Source organism: Mustela nivalis (assembly GCF_964662115.1).
Source record: "Mustela nivalis genome assembly, chromosome: 8".
Taxonomy (NCBI): Eukaryota; Metazoa; Chordata; class Mammalia; order Carnivora; family Mustelidae; genus Mustela; species Mustela nivalis.
In genome coordinates, this window is record NC_139027.1 from 124,162,301 (window position 1) to 124,177,390 (window position 15,090).

The window sequence follows — 15,090 nt, forward strand, 5'->3', positions numbered from 1 at the left end:
TTAATATGAATAATAAGAGAGATGGGCTTATAGCATGTTAACTAAGTGTTTTTAACAAGTCTATGTTCATTAAAGGCTTTTGTTTTCCTTTCTAAGATCTGATAGCTGTTAGATTTTAAAATGTTATGACCCCTTTCCCCTCCATTCAAAAAACATACTTTTGCTTATCATAATTTTTTTTCTCCACTTAAGCTAAAGGCAACTAAACCTTCTACCTTAAAATGAATCTTTCTTATGAGAGAATGAAGACATTGAAGGAAGCAGACTTGAAATTATTATGGGCAAATTTGTGGTAGACCAAAAGATTTTGTTAGCAGTTTGTTACTGATTTTTTTTCTCCTTTCTTCTGAGACGATGACCTTAAATATCATAATATGGGATATGTACCTTATTTGGGCTTCAAATTTTTTTCAGGCGTCCTTTAGTGCCTCAGTCAGTTAAGTGACAGCCTTCAGCTCAGATCATGATCTCAGGGTCCTGGGATCAAGCCCCATGTCGGGCTGCTCACTTTGGAATCTGTTTCTCCTTTTCCCCTGCTGGTGCTCTCCCCCTCTTGCACTCTCTCCCTCTGTCTCAAATAAATAAATAATCTTAAAATTTTTTTTTTCCAATTCGAAAAGATCATATGTCATCGTAAAGAGTTTGGGAAATATAGAAAATAATGGAGAAGAAAGCATTAATTAGTTTCTTACCCATTCATGAGGGTTTCCTTTAAGAAAAACCTGTCTTTAGCTGTTTTTTAATGTCTTTGAAAGAGGCAAAGGGGCTTGTTTTCTTTTGGAAAAGTTCTTATTACAGCTTTTTCTTTATCAGATGGTGAGAGACTCTGAATCATCCAAAACCACTGTATAAATTTTTAACCTTTTGAATTTAGAAGGAAGATTACTTTGGAGGCCCCTGGCTGGCTCAGTTGATAGAGCATGCAACTCTTCATTTCAGGGTTGTGAGTTTGAGCCCTACAAGCAGTGTAGAGTTTACTTTAAAAATTATTATTATTTTTTTAAGCTTTATTTATTTATTAGTGAGTGAGAGAGAGCACGAGTCGGGGGAGGGCTGGAAGAAGAGGGACAGGCAGATTCCCCACTGAACAGGAAGCCCAACTCAGGGCTGGATTCCAGGACCCCGGGATCATGACTTGATCTGAAGGCAGATGTTTAACTGACTGAGCCACATGGGTGCCCACCCAAAAAAGAATTTTTTTAAGGAGTTTTAGAAAGAAGTTTACTTTGTAAAATTTGAATTAAAAAAAGAAAACCTCATTGAGAACTGTGATGTGTAGGATCAAGTATAAACTCCTTGCCTTTTGTGAAATGCTGGCTATAATCTAAGCAGATTATTTGCTGCTCATTCTGCGTGAGCCCTGCTCATTGGTCAGACTCATAAATTAAACATTCCCTTAAGACTCCTTAATGATCTTCCTCATCTTCTCCTACCCTTTTGTCATCTTCTTTCTCTTCTCCCTCTCCTAGTTGTCTGCATCTCATTCTTGTTGGTTCATCTTAAGTCCTGCCTTATAAACAGAAGCCTTGCTTGACCATCCAGCCCCACAGTGATCATACCTTTTCTGAACCATGTGGTACTTCCTGTGTCACTCTTTTATGTCTTCACTATTTTATTGTTTATCTTTTAAAACGTGTGTGTCTCATTTCCCCAGCTAACCAGCTTGAAGGCAAGAACTAGGGTTTTACATATTTGGGGCTTCCACAGTACGTGGTGCAGTACTTACATTATTAGAGGTGTGAATTAAATATTTGTTGCTTGTATTTATTGATTTCAAATAGGAGTAGTAACAAGAAGTAGTTGACAGTGATTAGAATATTATTTGTGCCTAAGCAGACTTTTCTAAAACGGTGTAATAGTTTTAATGCTTTTGTTGTTCCATGTAGAAGACTAATTTACTGGCCTTTTTCCTTGGGCATGGGACAGTCTGATGAGTAGTCTTGTCCCTGGGCTGCTTTCCTGTTTGCTGTCTTACCACCTGTCTGTGCTCAATTCATTTGTATTGATGAAAAATAGCAATGTCATTTGAGTTAATTGGGCTTTTGCTTTTTTTCCCTTTTGAGAACATGAGTACCTTGTTCATTAACTTTTTTTCTCAAGTGTGTGTGCATTCTTCAGAGAGGATATTGGACGGAGTCCTAGAGTTCTCCTGGCCAACAGTGTCTTAGGGAGCTGAGTATTTTCAGTGCTAAATATTGGGAGTTATGATCCTCTCTCCCTTTTTGGGAAGTATCAGAGTTTTTGTTTTGTTTTGTTTTGTTTTAAATTCAGATCACAAAATTGTCCTCAAGCTTACTTAGTTGTTTTTATAAAAAGTAACACTCAAAATAGAAGAAACTTTTTACCACTTTGCTAGAGATAAGTCAGTGGGGGTAACCTTTCTCTTTTTGCCTATCAGTTTAGTTTGATCTCGTTTGTTTGCATACTAGAGTAAGTCATCTTTTATTTATTTATTTTTAAAAAGATTTTATTTATTTATTTGACAGAGATCACAAGTAGGCCGAGAGGCAGGCAGAGAGAGATGGGGAAGCAGTCTTCCTGCTGAGCAGAGAGCTCCAGATATGGGGCTCCATCCCAGGACTCTGGGATCATGACCTGGGCTGAAGGAAGAGGCTTTAACCCACTGAGCCACCCAGGTGCCCCAAGAGTGTATCATCTTTTAAAATTGATTAGGGTTTTCATTACTCAAATATGTTGTAGTTTAAAAAATGTAATACTCTTCTAAAGCAGTGGTTGATAAACTTTTTTGATAAAGCCAGATAGTAAATATTTTAGGCTTTGTGGGCTATGTGGTGTCTGTTCTAATTACTCAACTCTGCTGATGTAGAGAAAGTAGCCACAGATAATGAGTAAATGAATGAACATGGCAGTATTCCAGGACAACTTCAACAAAACCAGATGGCAGGCCAGATTTGACCCATGGGCTATAGTTACCGGCTCTTGTTCTGAGAACAGTTTTTCTGAAGATCACAAGTTCTTTTGAAAATGTTGGGGGGAGGGTCGCCTGGGTGGCTCAGTGGGTTAAAGCCTCTGCCTTAGGCTCAGGTCATGATCCCAGACACCTGGGATCAAGCCCCGCATCGGGCTTTCTGCTCCTTGGGGAGCCTGCTTCCTCCTCTCTCTCTGCCTGCCTCTCTGCCTACTCGTGATCTCTGTCTGTCAAGTAAATTTAAAAAAAAAAAAAATTAAAAAAAAAAGAAGAAGAAGAAAATGTTGGGGGGGAGAGGAAAATCTCTTGTGTTTAGACCTTTCTGCTTATTTTTAAGCAAAAATGATGTAAAATGAAGTAAATGAAGTAAAGATGATCTTGTTTCTCTTAGCTTTAGAAATTTGAACACTGCTTCTGAATTTAGGTCTTCTTTGTGAGGCTACAGTTACCTACAGAGCAGATGTTTCCTTTTGTACCAGTGGACAGGTACCTGGAAATAGTGGGTAGGCCTAGATTACTAGCTTGGAGTCTTATCACTAGCTTGGAAGAGTGTCAACCCCAGAGCTATTCTTTTTTCTTATTCTGGACTTCTTGTATGACTAGATGAGATTTGGGGCTATTATACAGTTTTATATTGTTCTTCAAGTAGCCAGTGCCACAGCACAAACTTGAGCTTCATGGCTTTGCATGTACTGGATTTACCTCTAGCTAAATGTGGGACATTTTCCTGCTCTTGGGGATCTTGGTCTTTCCTAGGTGAGAGATAGGACTACTTTAGGAAAAACTTAGTGGTGTCATTTGTAACTTTAAGGTAAGTGTCTGGTTTTCTGGGCCATAGCCCAGAATCTGAGAATCTTTTATCCTCAGGTTGGGGCAGGAGTGGTAAGTCCACTTGTTTCATTTTCTGGATTTTTTGAGGAAGCTCTGTTTTATCAGCTCTGTGTGATATAAGTCATAATATAGAAACTTGTCAAGATTTATTTCAGTACTTTTAGTTACTAGGTTTCACACAGTTAGTCAGGAGGCCAACTCACCACTCATTTATGCATTGAATTTCCCACTATTTTCAAAATTCTCAGGTGGTCTGCTTTGCAAAGTAGGGATAAGGGGCTGGGGCTTGGACCTCTGTCTTCTACTCTAGCCTGACTACTTTGATCTGTTTTATTCTCTTGAGGAAAAAATTGGTCCTATAGACCAAAGAGAGTTTTAAAACTTTTTTCTAGAGTATCTTGGGAACCATTGGAACCCCCATCTTAGGTTAAGATGCCTTTTTTTTTTTTATTAGAACAGCAGTAACTGGGTGCTCACTTTTGAGGCAGTTGCCTCCAGACCTCTTCAGTTTCAGGGACCTGTGAGCATATTCCCTTGGGTCTGTAGGCTCTTCTCTTCAGACATTAGCCTCAAAGGGACTGTGAACACCAAGAATTCACATTCTAAATTCTCGTGAATGTGTGTTTAAAAAAATTTTTTTAAAGAATACAAAGGGCATTGTGTTTCAGTTTGAGCAACAGAAGGGGCTGCGGGTATTTACTCATTCACTCAGGAGAAAATGGTGTGCCTGTTATGTTGTCAGGTACATTTTAGACTTAGAAAATCCAGAGGTGAAACTTATATTCTATTATTCTCCCTTGTCCGGGAGCTTTTCAAGCTCTCCTAGGAATGGTGGGCTGACATCCCAGAGAGCCAAACTCTGGTGGCAAAATAGCTTTGAATTGAAGAGGCTGCGCCTTGTCCTGCCTTCTGATGCTCTTAGGGAGTGTCATTGGACCATTGCTTCCTGTGTCCATAAGTCGCCTGTCCTCAAGCCTTTGCTTTCTCTCCTCAAGGCTTGTCAGTGATGTATCTGTCTTCTTCAGACAGGAACAGGGCTCCAGTCAGATCCGACTATGCTTACAGGTCCTGAGAGCCATTCAGAAACTGGCCCGTGAGTCATCCATCATGGCACGAGAAACGTGGGAAGTCTTACTGTTGTTTCTTCTGCAGATTAATGACATACTTCTAGCCCCGCCAACTGTTCAAGGTCTGTTTGTGTTTTTTCTAATTTATTTCCAAGCTCTGGATACAGTTCACTTTAAACTCACTGAGTAGTAGACTGTAGGGATTTACAGTTTGGGATGACATTGGACAAACCAAGGTTAACAGGTCTTAGAATGGAAGCCCTCATAGGCACAACATAAAGTAATTTTACTTTCAGGGATGATTTTGCTAATGTAGGAGAGATTCGGTGCATGAATGCATATTTGATAATGATGGGAAGTAGGTCGTTCAGTCTATTAGGATAGGGGCTATATAAGAAACAGCTAACTGAAGTAGAACCTGTAAGTACAGTACCCGGTTGCAAAGCAGTTATCAAAGTAGACATTAAAAACTTGACAGTGGCAGAAGATACTTTGTTCAGTAAATGAATCCTGCAAAATCTTAATGGTTCTATTTGGAGGTAAGACAATATGCCACTCATACCTTGTCATTAAGAAGCCTCCAGTTTTATGCCTTCAGGTTGTATTTTAGAGGCCCTGCTGTGTATGTTACAGCATAGCATATACAAACTGTAAGTTGATACTCTAGTTCTAGGTTCCCTTGTTGCCCATTATCTGTGTAGTCTCTTACTAACAGACATGCAGTGTGCACTTGGGAACTCGCACAAATGCAGTGTCCAGGAAAGTATCTAAAAGAAACCACAGAAAATGAGTGCATAGTAGGAATACCTTGTCTGTTATGATGATAGCTAGGCAGTCATTGATTCATTAGCTCTTTGGTACATAGTCTCCATGCCAGGAATCTCAGCAACTCAGCACAGGCAGTTTCTCCCCTTCTGGGGCTCATTATTGTTGAAACTTCATTTGTGCTCATTTGAAATATGCATCCTTATAACTTTTCCTACTACTCCCAAGTTTGCCTTGTGGAGCTATGCAGAGTATAGACCACTAATTTTCTCCCTAGTTCCAGGGCTCAGAGTGGAGGAACAGGTCTGTTTTCATGGTTGAGGCTCTGTCCTGCACAGCTCCAGTCCTTTTGCTCCCTTCTTTGACTTCCTCTCCCCAAAGGGTAGCTTTCAAACACCTGAAAGTTTTACAACAAAATTTGGAGATAGAAAGACCTGGGTATTTGCTCTGATTCCTTTACTTACTGACTGTGTAAACTTGGAGAGGTTACTTAAATTTTCTCGTTTAAGTTTTCTCTTCTTCAAAATGTGTTTAATTGATAATTTGTAAAAGATATGTCTCTGTCTTGCAGAATTAGTGTGCAAAATATATGAGGTCATGTGCATAAGCCAGTCAGCACGGAAACTGACCCAGTAGTCACACATCATAGACATTTGTCCTTCCCCTTCTCCTCTGTGTCTGTCCCAGTTGCTGGATGATAAAGATCTTTGATAAGAACTGAGCAGGGCAACTTGAAAACTTTATAAATGATAATTGGTTGATGTCATCATGATTTTCTTCATAGGCCCTCCTAAGAACAGTTTCTCATTCTTACTTATTACGTGGCTATTTGAAAGTCAGAACTTAACATTGCAATTATTTTGATTTTTTGACCACTTACCCCAAATCAGTGAATTAAAGTTGTTTTTTTTTTTTTTTTTTTTAAATAAGTATGCCAAAGATGTTTTCTTTCTGTTGGTAAGGTGGCATTGCTGAGAATCTAGCAGAGAAGTTGATTGGTGTTCTCTTTGAGGTTTGGTTACTAGCTTGTACTCGGTGCTTTCCAACACCACCTTATTGGAAAACAGCCAAGGAGATGGTGGCGAACTGGAGGCACCACCCTGCAGTGGTGGAGCAGTGGAGCAAAGTCACCTGTGCACTCACTTCAAGGTAGGTTACCATCATTGATTTGCCTTCCTTCCTCCACCTGGTCTAAGGCAGCTTTCTCCTAGTTCCATGTCTTTGGGATTTATGGAATATGTTCTGAAAAGTCCATTTCCTGTGTCTGTTATTACTTGCATTTTAAGTACAGAATCAAGCCACTTTTTATTTCTTTTTTATTTTTAAGGTTTTTTATTTGAGAGAGTGAGAGAAAGAGATCACAAGCAGTAATGGAGGGTAGAGGGAGAAATAGACTCCTCACTGGGCAGAAAGCCTGATGTGGGACTCGATCCCAGTGGGATCATGACCTGAGCTGAAGGCAGATGCCTAACCGACTGAGCCACCCAGGCACTCTCAAGCCACTTTTTAAAAATGGATATAGAGTTTGGCTACTGCCTGGCAAATTTAAAACCTTTCAGGTTAAGCAAATATGGAGAAGCAGATAAATTTTCTACCCTGCCTCCCTTGCCAAAATCCCATTCTTAATCTGGTTACTAATATACCATGATTATTATTTTTTAAAAAACCATAGAAAGATATAAAAAAAATTAAGTTCTTTAGAAATGCTATTATATATATTTATACATAATTTTACAGAAATGAGACCATACTATAATGTGCTATATTCTAACCAAAGTAGGTAGTTTGTTATATTAATTTTATCTTTTTTACCATTTATATGTAATGTGAGTAAACTTTAGGCTTTATTTTTTTTCGGGCTTCTTTCTACATTTCAGTTCTACGAATTTTTCCCTAAGGATTCTATTAATTAATTTATTTATTTATTTGAGCAAGAGTGAGAGAGCACAAGAGCAGGGTGGGGGCAGTGGAGAAGCAGACTCCCTGCTGAGCAGGGACTCTGGAATCAAGACCTGAGCTGAAGGCAGATGCTTAACTGATTGAGCCACCAGGCGCCCCTAATTCTACATATTTAAATATGTAGCTCTAAAAGATGAGGATTCTTTTTGAAACATAATCACAGTACCATTATCATACCTAAAAAAATTAACAGTTCTTTAATATCAGTTAGCTATTCAATGTTTAGATTTCCCTTGAATGCATCCTTTTTTTGTTTGTTTGTTTGTTTTTATTGTGGGTTTTTTTTTTTTTTTGTGGTTGATTCCATTGAATCAAAACAAGCAAGGTTCACATATTGCATTTATTATTTTTTTACTATTATTTAAAAAAATATTTTTTAAGATTTTATTTATTTGACAGACAGAGATCACAAGAAGGCAGAGAGACAGGCAGAGAAAGGAGCCCCCCATGTGGGGCTCGATCCCAGGACCCCGGGATCATGACATGAGCTGAAGGCAGAGGCTTTAATCCACTGAGTCACCCAGGCGCCCCCACATACTGCATTTAATTGACGTTTCTTAAGCCTTTCTTAAGCTATATTTTTATTTCTTTGTGGTTTTTGTTGAAGAAACTGGGTTGTTTGTCTTAGAGTGTTTCCACATTCTGAATTTTCCTTATGATGTCCTAGTTGTGTTAATATGATTCTCTCTCCTCAGTGTTTCCTGTCAACTGGCAATTAGATCTAGAGACTTGATCTGATTTAGATTCCATGTGGGGAGAGGCAGTGTGAGGCAGGAACAAATAACTTACAGGTAGCATTATGTATCAGATGGTAGACTGGTCTTTTTCTGAGTTAGTGAAATGTTTATGTTTCTATCTTCATCATTACTTAAAGTAAGAAATGGAAGTTTTAGAATATTCTTTTAATTCTTTTATATCTTAGTGAATGTCAACATTATAAATCTAGTTTCAAATAACACTTAATTGAATTTAAATGGAAAAAGTAAATAAATGAAAAAACAAAAATTTTTAGAAAAAAAAGTCATCTAAATAGTACCTGTATCATGTTAAATAAATCAACTAATTTCTGCTCCAAAAAAACAAATACTTTTTATCTTGATTATAAAACCAATACATAATTTTTTAATTTTTTAAAAAGATTTTATTTATTTATTTGACAGAGAGACACAGTACGAGCTAGAACACAAACGGGGATTGAGAGAGGGAGAAGTAGGAGCCTGATATGGGGCTCGATCCCAGGACCCTGGGATCATGACCTGAGCCAAAGGCAGATGCTCAATGACTGAGCCCCCAGGCACTCCAAAACCAATACATTCTTAAAATAGAAAACTTGGGGAAAAAAAATAGAAAACTTGGAAGATATGGGGGAAACTGTCCATGACTTACAGATCACTAGTGTTAATCTTTTTTTTTTAAGATTTTATTTATTTATTTGACAGAGATTACAAGTAGGCAGAGAGGCAGGCAGAGAGAGGGGGAGAAGCCAGCTCCCCGATGAGCAGAGAGCCCGATGTGGGGCTTGATCCCAGGACCCTGGGATCATGACCTGAGCTAAAGGCAAGAGGCTTTAACCCACTGAGCCACCCAGGTGCCCTCAGTGTTAACTTTTTTTTTTTAGTGTTAACATTTTAATGTATTTTTTCCATTTCTCTTTATAAAAAAAAGTTTGAGATTGTTCTATGTAGTATTACCTGCTTTTTTAATTTGATTCTTATCCCATTAATTACATGTACCTTTTCTATTATTAAATCTTGAGATACTTTGAATGCTTTTGTAGTTTTTTGTTATATAAATGAAGTTATAATTTATACAATAATTTCATTGTTCAGATGTTTATGTTCTTTAAAAATACTGTTTATATGAATACTTTATAGAAAGTCCGTATACTGGTTATTTCATTAATATATAATTTCTAGACATAAGGTAGTTGAGTCAAAGGGCTTTGAACAGTTTAAATACATTTAGAATAGGACTATTAAATTAAGGAATTGAATTGTTGAATTACTTTTAAGTATTTAAGGTACACTATAAATTCTGAACTTCGTGCAAGTTATATAGCAGTTATTATGGATAAATTACAGCCTACTTGTGTTGAAGGAGTTTGTAGTGGGATGAATCTTTTTAAAAATGAAGTAACAATTTATTTATAATTACATAACTATAAACATCAGTTTCATCTATAATTTTACAATTTACTAATTTATTTTCAATTATTTATAATTATTTATAAATAAAATTTAAAAATAATCCATAATTTTATAATTTGATATTTGTAATTTTATTTATTATGAAATTATATCATTCATATACAGTTTATATATTACATATTATATGTTAAAAAGCTATTACATTACTATAAGATCATAATATATGTAATGTATATCATTATGTAGTTTTATAAATTATAGGTACATTTATAATAAGATTATATAACCTAAAATATGAATAGGTATGTAACTAAATGACAGTTTTTAAAATAAATGCAGTATTCAAATGTTTAGACTTTTTTTTAATCTTACAAAACTGTATTTTCCTTTATAATTTGACTCTTATCAACGAGGGTCTTCATTGATCTTACTCACTTCTGTGAGGTGTAATACACATGTCATCTATTTTCTCTTATATTTCTCTTATCATATTTTAATACTTCAGTGTATTTTTCATACTGTTAAGAAATGAACTTGGTGGTATGCATTTTTTTTGTATTCCAGATTGCTACGCTTTACGTATGGTCCTTCATTTCCTCCATTTAAAGTTCCTGATGAAGATGCCAGTCTGATCCCTCCTGAAATGGATAACGAATGTGTAGCACAGACCTGGTTTCGCTTCTTACATATGTTAAGGTACTGTTATTTAGTATTGTGTGTTCTCTCTCCCTGGTCTCTTAGAGCAGGAACCACGCTGTAACTTCCGTGTTGGTGCTCAGTGTATGATGGCTAAATACAGCCCTCAGATGGAGCCACATTAGACAATAGGCACATCTACATCGTGTGCCTCCTGTGCTCCCTGTCCCAGCAGAGTCAGGCTACCCTCAGCTGTGCTTGGTCTGTACTCTTGAAGCTTGTCCCTGTGGTACATGTAACATTTGTTTTCATGCCTACTGCTGCAGCCTGGATATTATCTCTCCCAGGACCTGCTCTCTCTTTATAGTAATTCTCTTCAATTCAGTATTATTGCTTCTTACTTTTCTCTCTACTAGCTACATCCTTATGTCCTATGGAACTTTTTTTCTGTTGCATGCTGCCCTAATTCTTAAATCATTTCCTCTCCATATTCTCTCATTCTAGTTTGACTGGCCTCATTTTTCTGTTTTGTGTATTAGTGATTCTTAATTACCCTTTTTATAAATTAGTGTGTTAACCATTCTCTATCTTTCTTCTCGTTTGTAGTTCATGTTTTTCATCTTTCAGTGATTTCAGCTTTTTAAAAATGTCTTTTTCTATGATCATTTTCTGTTTCCTTTAAAATTAGAAAGCCTTCCTGTGTAATTAATTCTTTTTCTCTTTTTTGGTAGTAATCCCGTGGATTTGAGTAACCCGGCCATTATAAGCTCTACTCCCAAATTTCAGGAACAGTTCTTAAATGTTAGTGGAATGCCACAAGAATTGAATCAGTATCCCTGCCTTAAACATCTGCCTCAAATATTTTTTCGTGCCATGCGTGGAATCAGCTGTCTGGTGGATGCATTCTTAGGTGAATTTTGTGTATGTTGCTAAATGTTTGGAGACCTACATGTAGATAAGTCTAGAGTATAGATTTAGAAACTATTATGGAAAGCCCAAAGAAAAAGATGGAACAGATTTGATTACATAGGACAAAAGTAGGAAAAAATTATTTGCAACAAATGTAATAGCTGGAAAGCTTTCGTTGTCTTTATATAAATCAAAGTATGCTAAGAAAAAGAATAAGACTTGGTAGATAAATGGACAAAGGATATGAATAAATGATTTGCGAAAGGAAAAATTTATTCTCAAGAAAATACAGATTAAAATACATTAGGGGGTGCCTGGGTGGCTCAGTGGGTTAAGCCTCTTCAGCTCAGGTCATGATCCCAGGGTTCTGGGATTGAGCCCCACATCGGGCTCTCTGCTCCGCGGGGAGCCTGCTTCCCTTTCTCTCTCTCTGCCTATCTGTGTGATCTCTCTCTGTCAAATAAATAAAGAAAATCTTTAAAAAATAAAATAAAATACATTAGGTATCATTCTTATGTGCGTCACTGGGAAGCAGATTACACCTTTTGTGAATCATTATTTTAAACATTTTGGGGTGATTGAATGGCTCAGTTGGGTAAACGTCTACCTTTGGCTCAGGTCATGATCCTGGTGTCCTGGGATCGAGTCCTGCAATGGACCTGTTGCTCCCCCTGCTTGTGAGTGCTAGCTCACGGGCGCTCTCTCTGTTAAATAAGTAAAATCTTTTTTTTTTTTTTTTTTAAAGATTTTCTTCATTTTTTTGACAGACAGAGATCACAAGTAAGCAGAGAGGCAGGCAGAGAGAGAGAGAGAGGAGGAAGCAGGCTCCTGGCTGAGCAGAGAGCCCGATGCGGGGCTCGATCCCAGGACCCCGAGATCATGACCTGAGCTGAAAGCAGAGGCTTTAACCCACTGAGCCATCCAGGTGCCCCAAGTAAAATCTTTTTTTTAAAAAGCCCCATTTTTCACATTTTAGGAATATGAAAAGTCAGTATTTTTAACCTATTGAAAAGTAATAATATTTAGTATCTGTTTTTTTCTAAAACATTTATTATATATACTTGTTAATATATTACATAGGTAATATATTAGTTTAAATTAAGTTTGGCTGCCACATAACAACCGAAAATATCAGTGGTTTAAAAAAGATAGTTTATTTTCACATATGGTAAGGCCAGGGCTAGCTAGTATAGGGCTGCGCTAGCTGTTCCATCATTGTAAGGGACCTAAGGCCCTTCTATCTTGTGGCTTTTTGTGTACTCTCTCAGGGACCGTGATGGTTAAATGAGTTCCAGCCATCCTGTTCAGCAGTTAGGAAGGGAGGAGAGTCTGTACTTGATTGGTCTTTTTAAGGAGATTCTTGGAAGACCCACCCAGCAATCACCCACTTCTCTATGGTCAGAACATAGCCACATGTAGCTAGCTGTAAGGGAGGCTAGAAAATGTAATTGTGTGTTTCAGGTAGCCGTGTCCAGCTAAAATTTGTGTTTTGTAACTCAGGAAGAAAGAGTGAATGGATATTGGGAGGCAGCTAGCCGTGTCTGCTCTAGTCGGCCTTCATTGGTATTATTTGAGGAAGATTTTTTGACCACGTGTTTGAAACTATGAAGAATAACTCCATTTGTCTTTTTCTTAAAGGCATTTCTAGACCCCGATCAGACAGTGCTCCTCCAACACCCGTGAATAGATTAAGTATGCCTCAAAGCACTGCTGTGAGTACCACCCCACCACATAACCGGAGGCACCGGGCTGTTACTGTGAATAAGGCCACCATGAAGACAAGCACAGTGAGTTTTCATCGCCATTATTACGCTGTATAGAGCTGACTTTCTAATCTGCCAACCTTTTAAAAAAGTCCTGCTGTTTTCTCAAACTTTTCTTGAGTGTGGATATATTCTTATACTCCCCTGACAGGTTAGTACTGCTCATGCCTCGAAAGTTCAGCACCAGACATCATCCACCTCTCCTCTCTCAAGTCCCAATCAGACTAGTTCTGAACCCCGGCCACTGCCTGCCCCTCGGAGACCAAAGGTTAACAGCATCTTGAATCTCTTTGGATCATGGTTATTTGATGCAGCATTTGTTCACTGTAAACTTCATAATGGGATAAACAGAGACAGCAGCATGACTGGTAAATATTGCTCAAGAAATATGTTATCACTTTTTTCTTTTCTTTTTTTTCTTTTTAATCTTTCCTACCTGCAAGATTAATATGTATCTTAAAAAGCTTTCTGTCTCTGACCAAGCAGTGTCTTGTGTTTAACCCCTTCCAGCTGCAGTAACAGAATTTTGGAAGTTTTCCTACCTGTCCTTTTTATGTCTGTTCTATGAGGTTTGGCTTTTGTCTGGTTTTATTAGACATACTTCAGGTTAGCCACTTTTTGTTGAATCAAATTCCTTTCAGTAGGTGGCCGGAAGTTCCCTTCATGTCAGCCAGGATAATAATATTGATAGAAAGAACTAAAGATTTTGATCAGAAATTTATTCACAAGAAGTGTTTTTCTTGGATCCTGGCAGCCATGCACTTATTAGTACATATAAATATTAGAAAATTTCTGCTTCATGAAAAACTCTTCTCAGGTTTTAGTCTAGAGAACTTTATTTCAGAGCACACTTAAAAAAATACCATTGCTCTGGAACTAAATAAGACTGGTGGCAAATGATAACTCAACCCTGATTTCTTCATTTAGATTTTATTACAGAAACGACACTGTTTAAATGAAATCTGATTTATTTTTGTCATCTTACCACTGTACTTGGGAATGGTGGCATAGTGTGCAGGATGGGAGTGTGGGGTAGTCCAGAACGTACTAGATATTTATGACACATCTTCTGGAGAACAGTAATCATGGCTCGCATTTACTGAGCGGCAATGACTATGTGCCCAGGTACCTTGTTATATGCACTAATGAGTGTATTGGTTGTTTGGTAAGAAAGCACAGTTCCAACTGGGGTTAGGTATAGATTGAGAGAAAAGGTTGCCTAATTGCATTAGTTTATGCATCTCTAGGGAGAATATTAGTTCCAAGGATTAAAACTAATGAGATGACCATAAAGGTCTCTGCTTTCTCTCAGAAATGCATTCTTAGCTATTATGAATCATCTCAGAACTAAGGTCTGTGTGGGTATTATACATGTATAATCATTTTAGATGTTTTAAAAAATCTTTTAAATAATTTAAAAAGGTATGAATATAAAGATGGTTTTGGGTATATAATTTGAGATTGCATGTTTGAGTTTATGGATTCCTTTGTTTATTTTCTTCAATTTCAGATACTTTATATTCTACCATTTCCATATTATATTTTATTTACAAGTTTGACTGTAGTGCTTGTGTATGGATAAGTAAATGTACTCACTTATGACTAAATGAAAACTTTTAGAAAACCATTTTTGGCTTATATTTTCTTATGTTCATGTGGCTTATATTTTGAGTTTTCTGAACCATGTTTATATTTATTAATTTGTATTGGTATTGTATTTTCTATGATGAATCAGGCATATTTTTATTTTTGTTAAGGTACAATTCTTATAATTGTAACTTTTGGGTATCAAACTATTAACATTTACTACAATCCCTGAATCCAGAATGGCTCAATCTCCTGCCTTCTTAGTGGGCTTGCTTAAGAGAATATACAGATCTTCTCACTCTCTAGGGAGTTTGTAACAGCTTTGCTCACCCTCTTGTGCCAAAAGATGGATAATTCAGATAATATGTGGGCTACCAGTTCTTACTTTTAACTCTTAACATTTTCCTTGGTATGGAAAAGATAGAAGCTCTTCTTTCTCCTATTGTGTTTGGAGATGAGAAAGGCTGTTACATTACCCGGGAGATAGGAAGTGTCCT

General features: G+C 37.2%; 1 protein-coding gene across 8 annotated transcripts in view; it reads left to right on the forward strand.

The window, feature by feature from the left end:
- The window catches only part of RALGAPB (Ral GTPase activating protein non-catalytic subunit beta), an 81,956-nt gene that overhangs the window by 17,827 nt on the left and 49,039 nt on the right, over nt 1–15,090 (forward strand). For all 8 annotated transcript variants that reach the window (XM_082746328.1, XM_082746329.1, XM_082746322.1 and 5 more), the window contains exons 4-9: nt 4,786–4,949; nt 6,555–6,741; nt 10,263–10,394; nt 11,066–11,244; nt 12,882–13,030; nt 13,158–13,374. In XM_082746328.1, the coding sequence (XP_082602454.1) occupies nt 4,786–4,949; nt 6,555–6,741; nt 10,263–10,394; nt 11,066–11,244; nt 12,882–13,030; nt 13,158–13,374 (1,028 nt within the window). The remainder of the gene's footprint in view (nt 1–4,785; nt 4,950–6,554; nt 6,742–10,262; nt 10,395–11,065; nt 11,245–12,881; nt 13,031–13,157; nt 13,375–15,090) is intronic.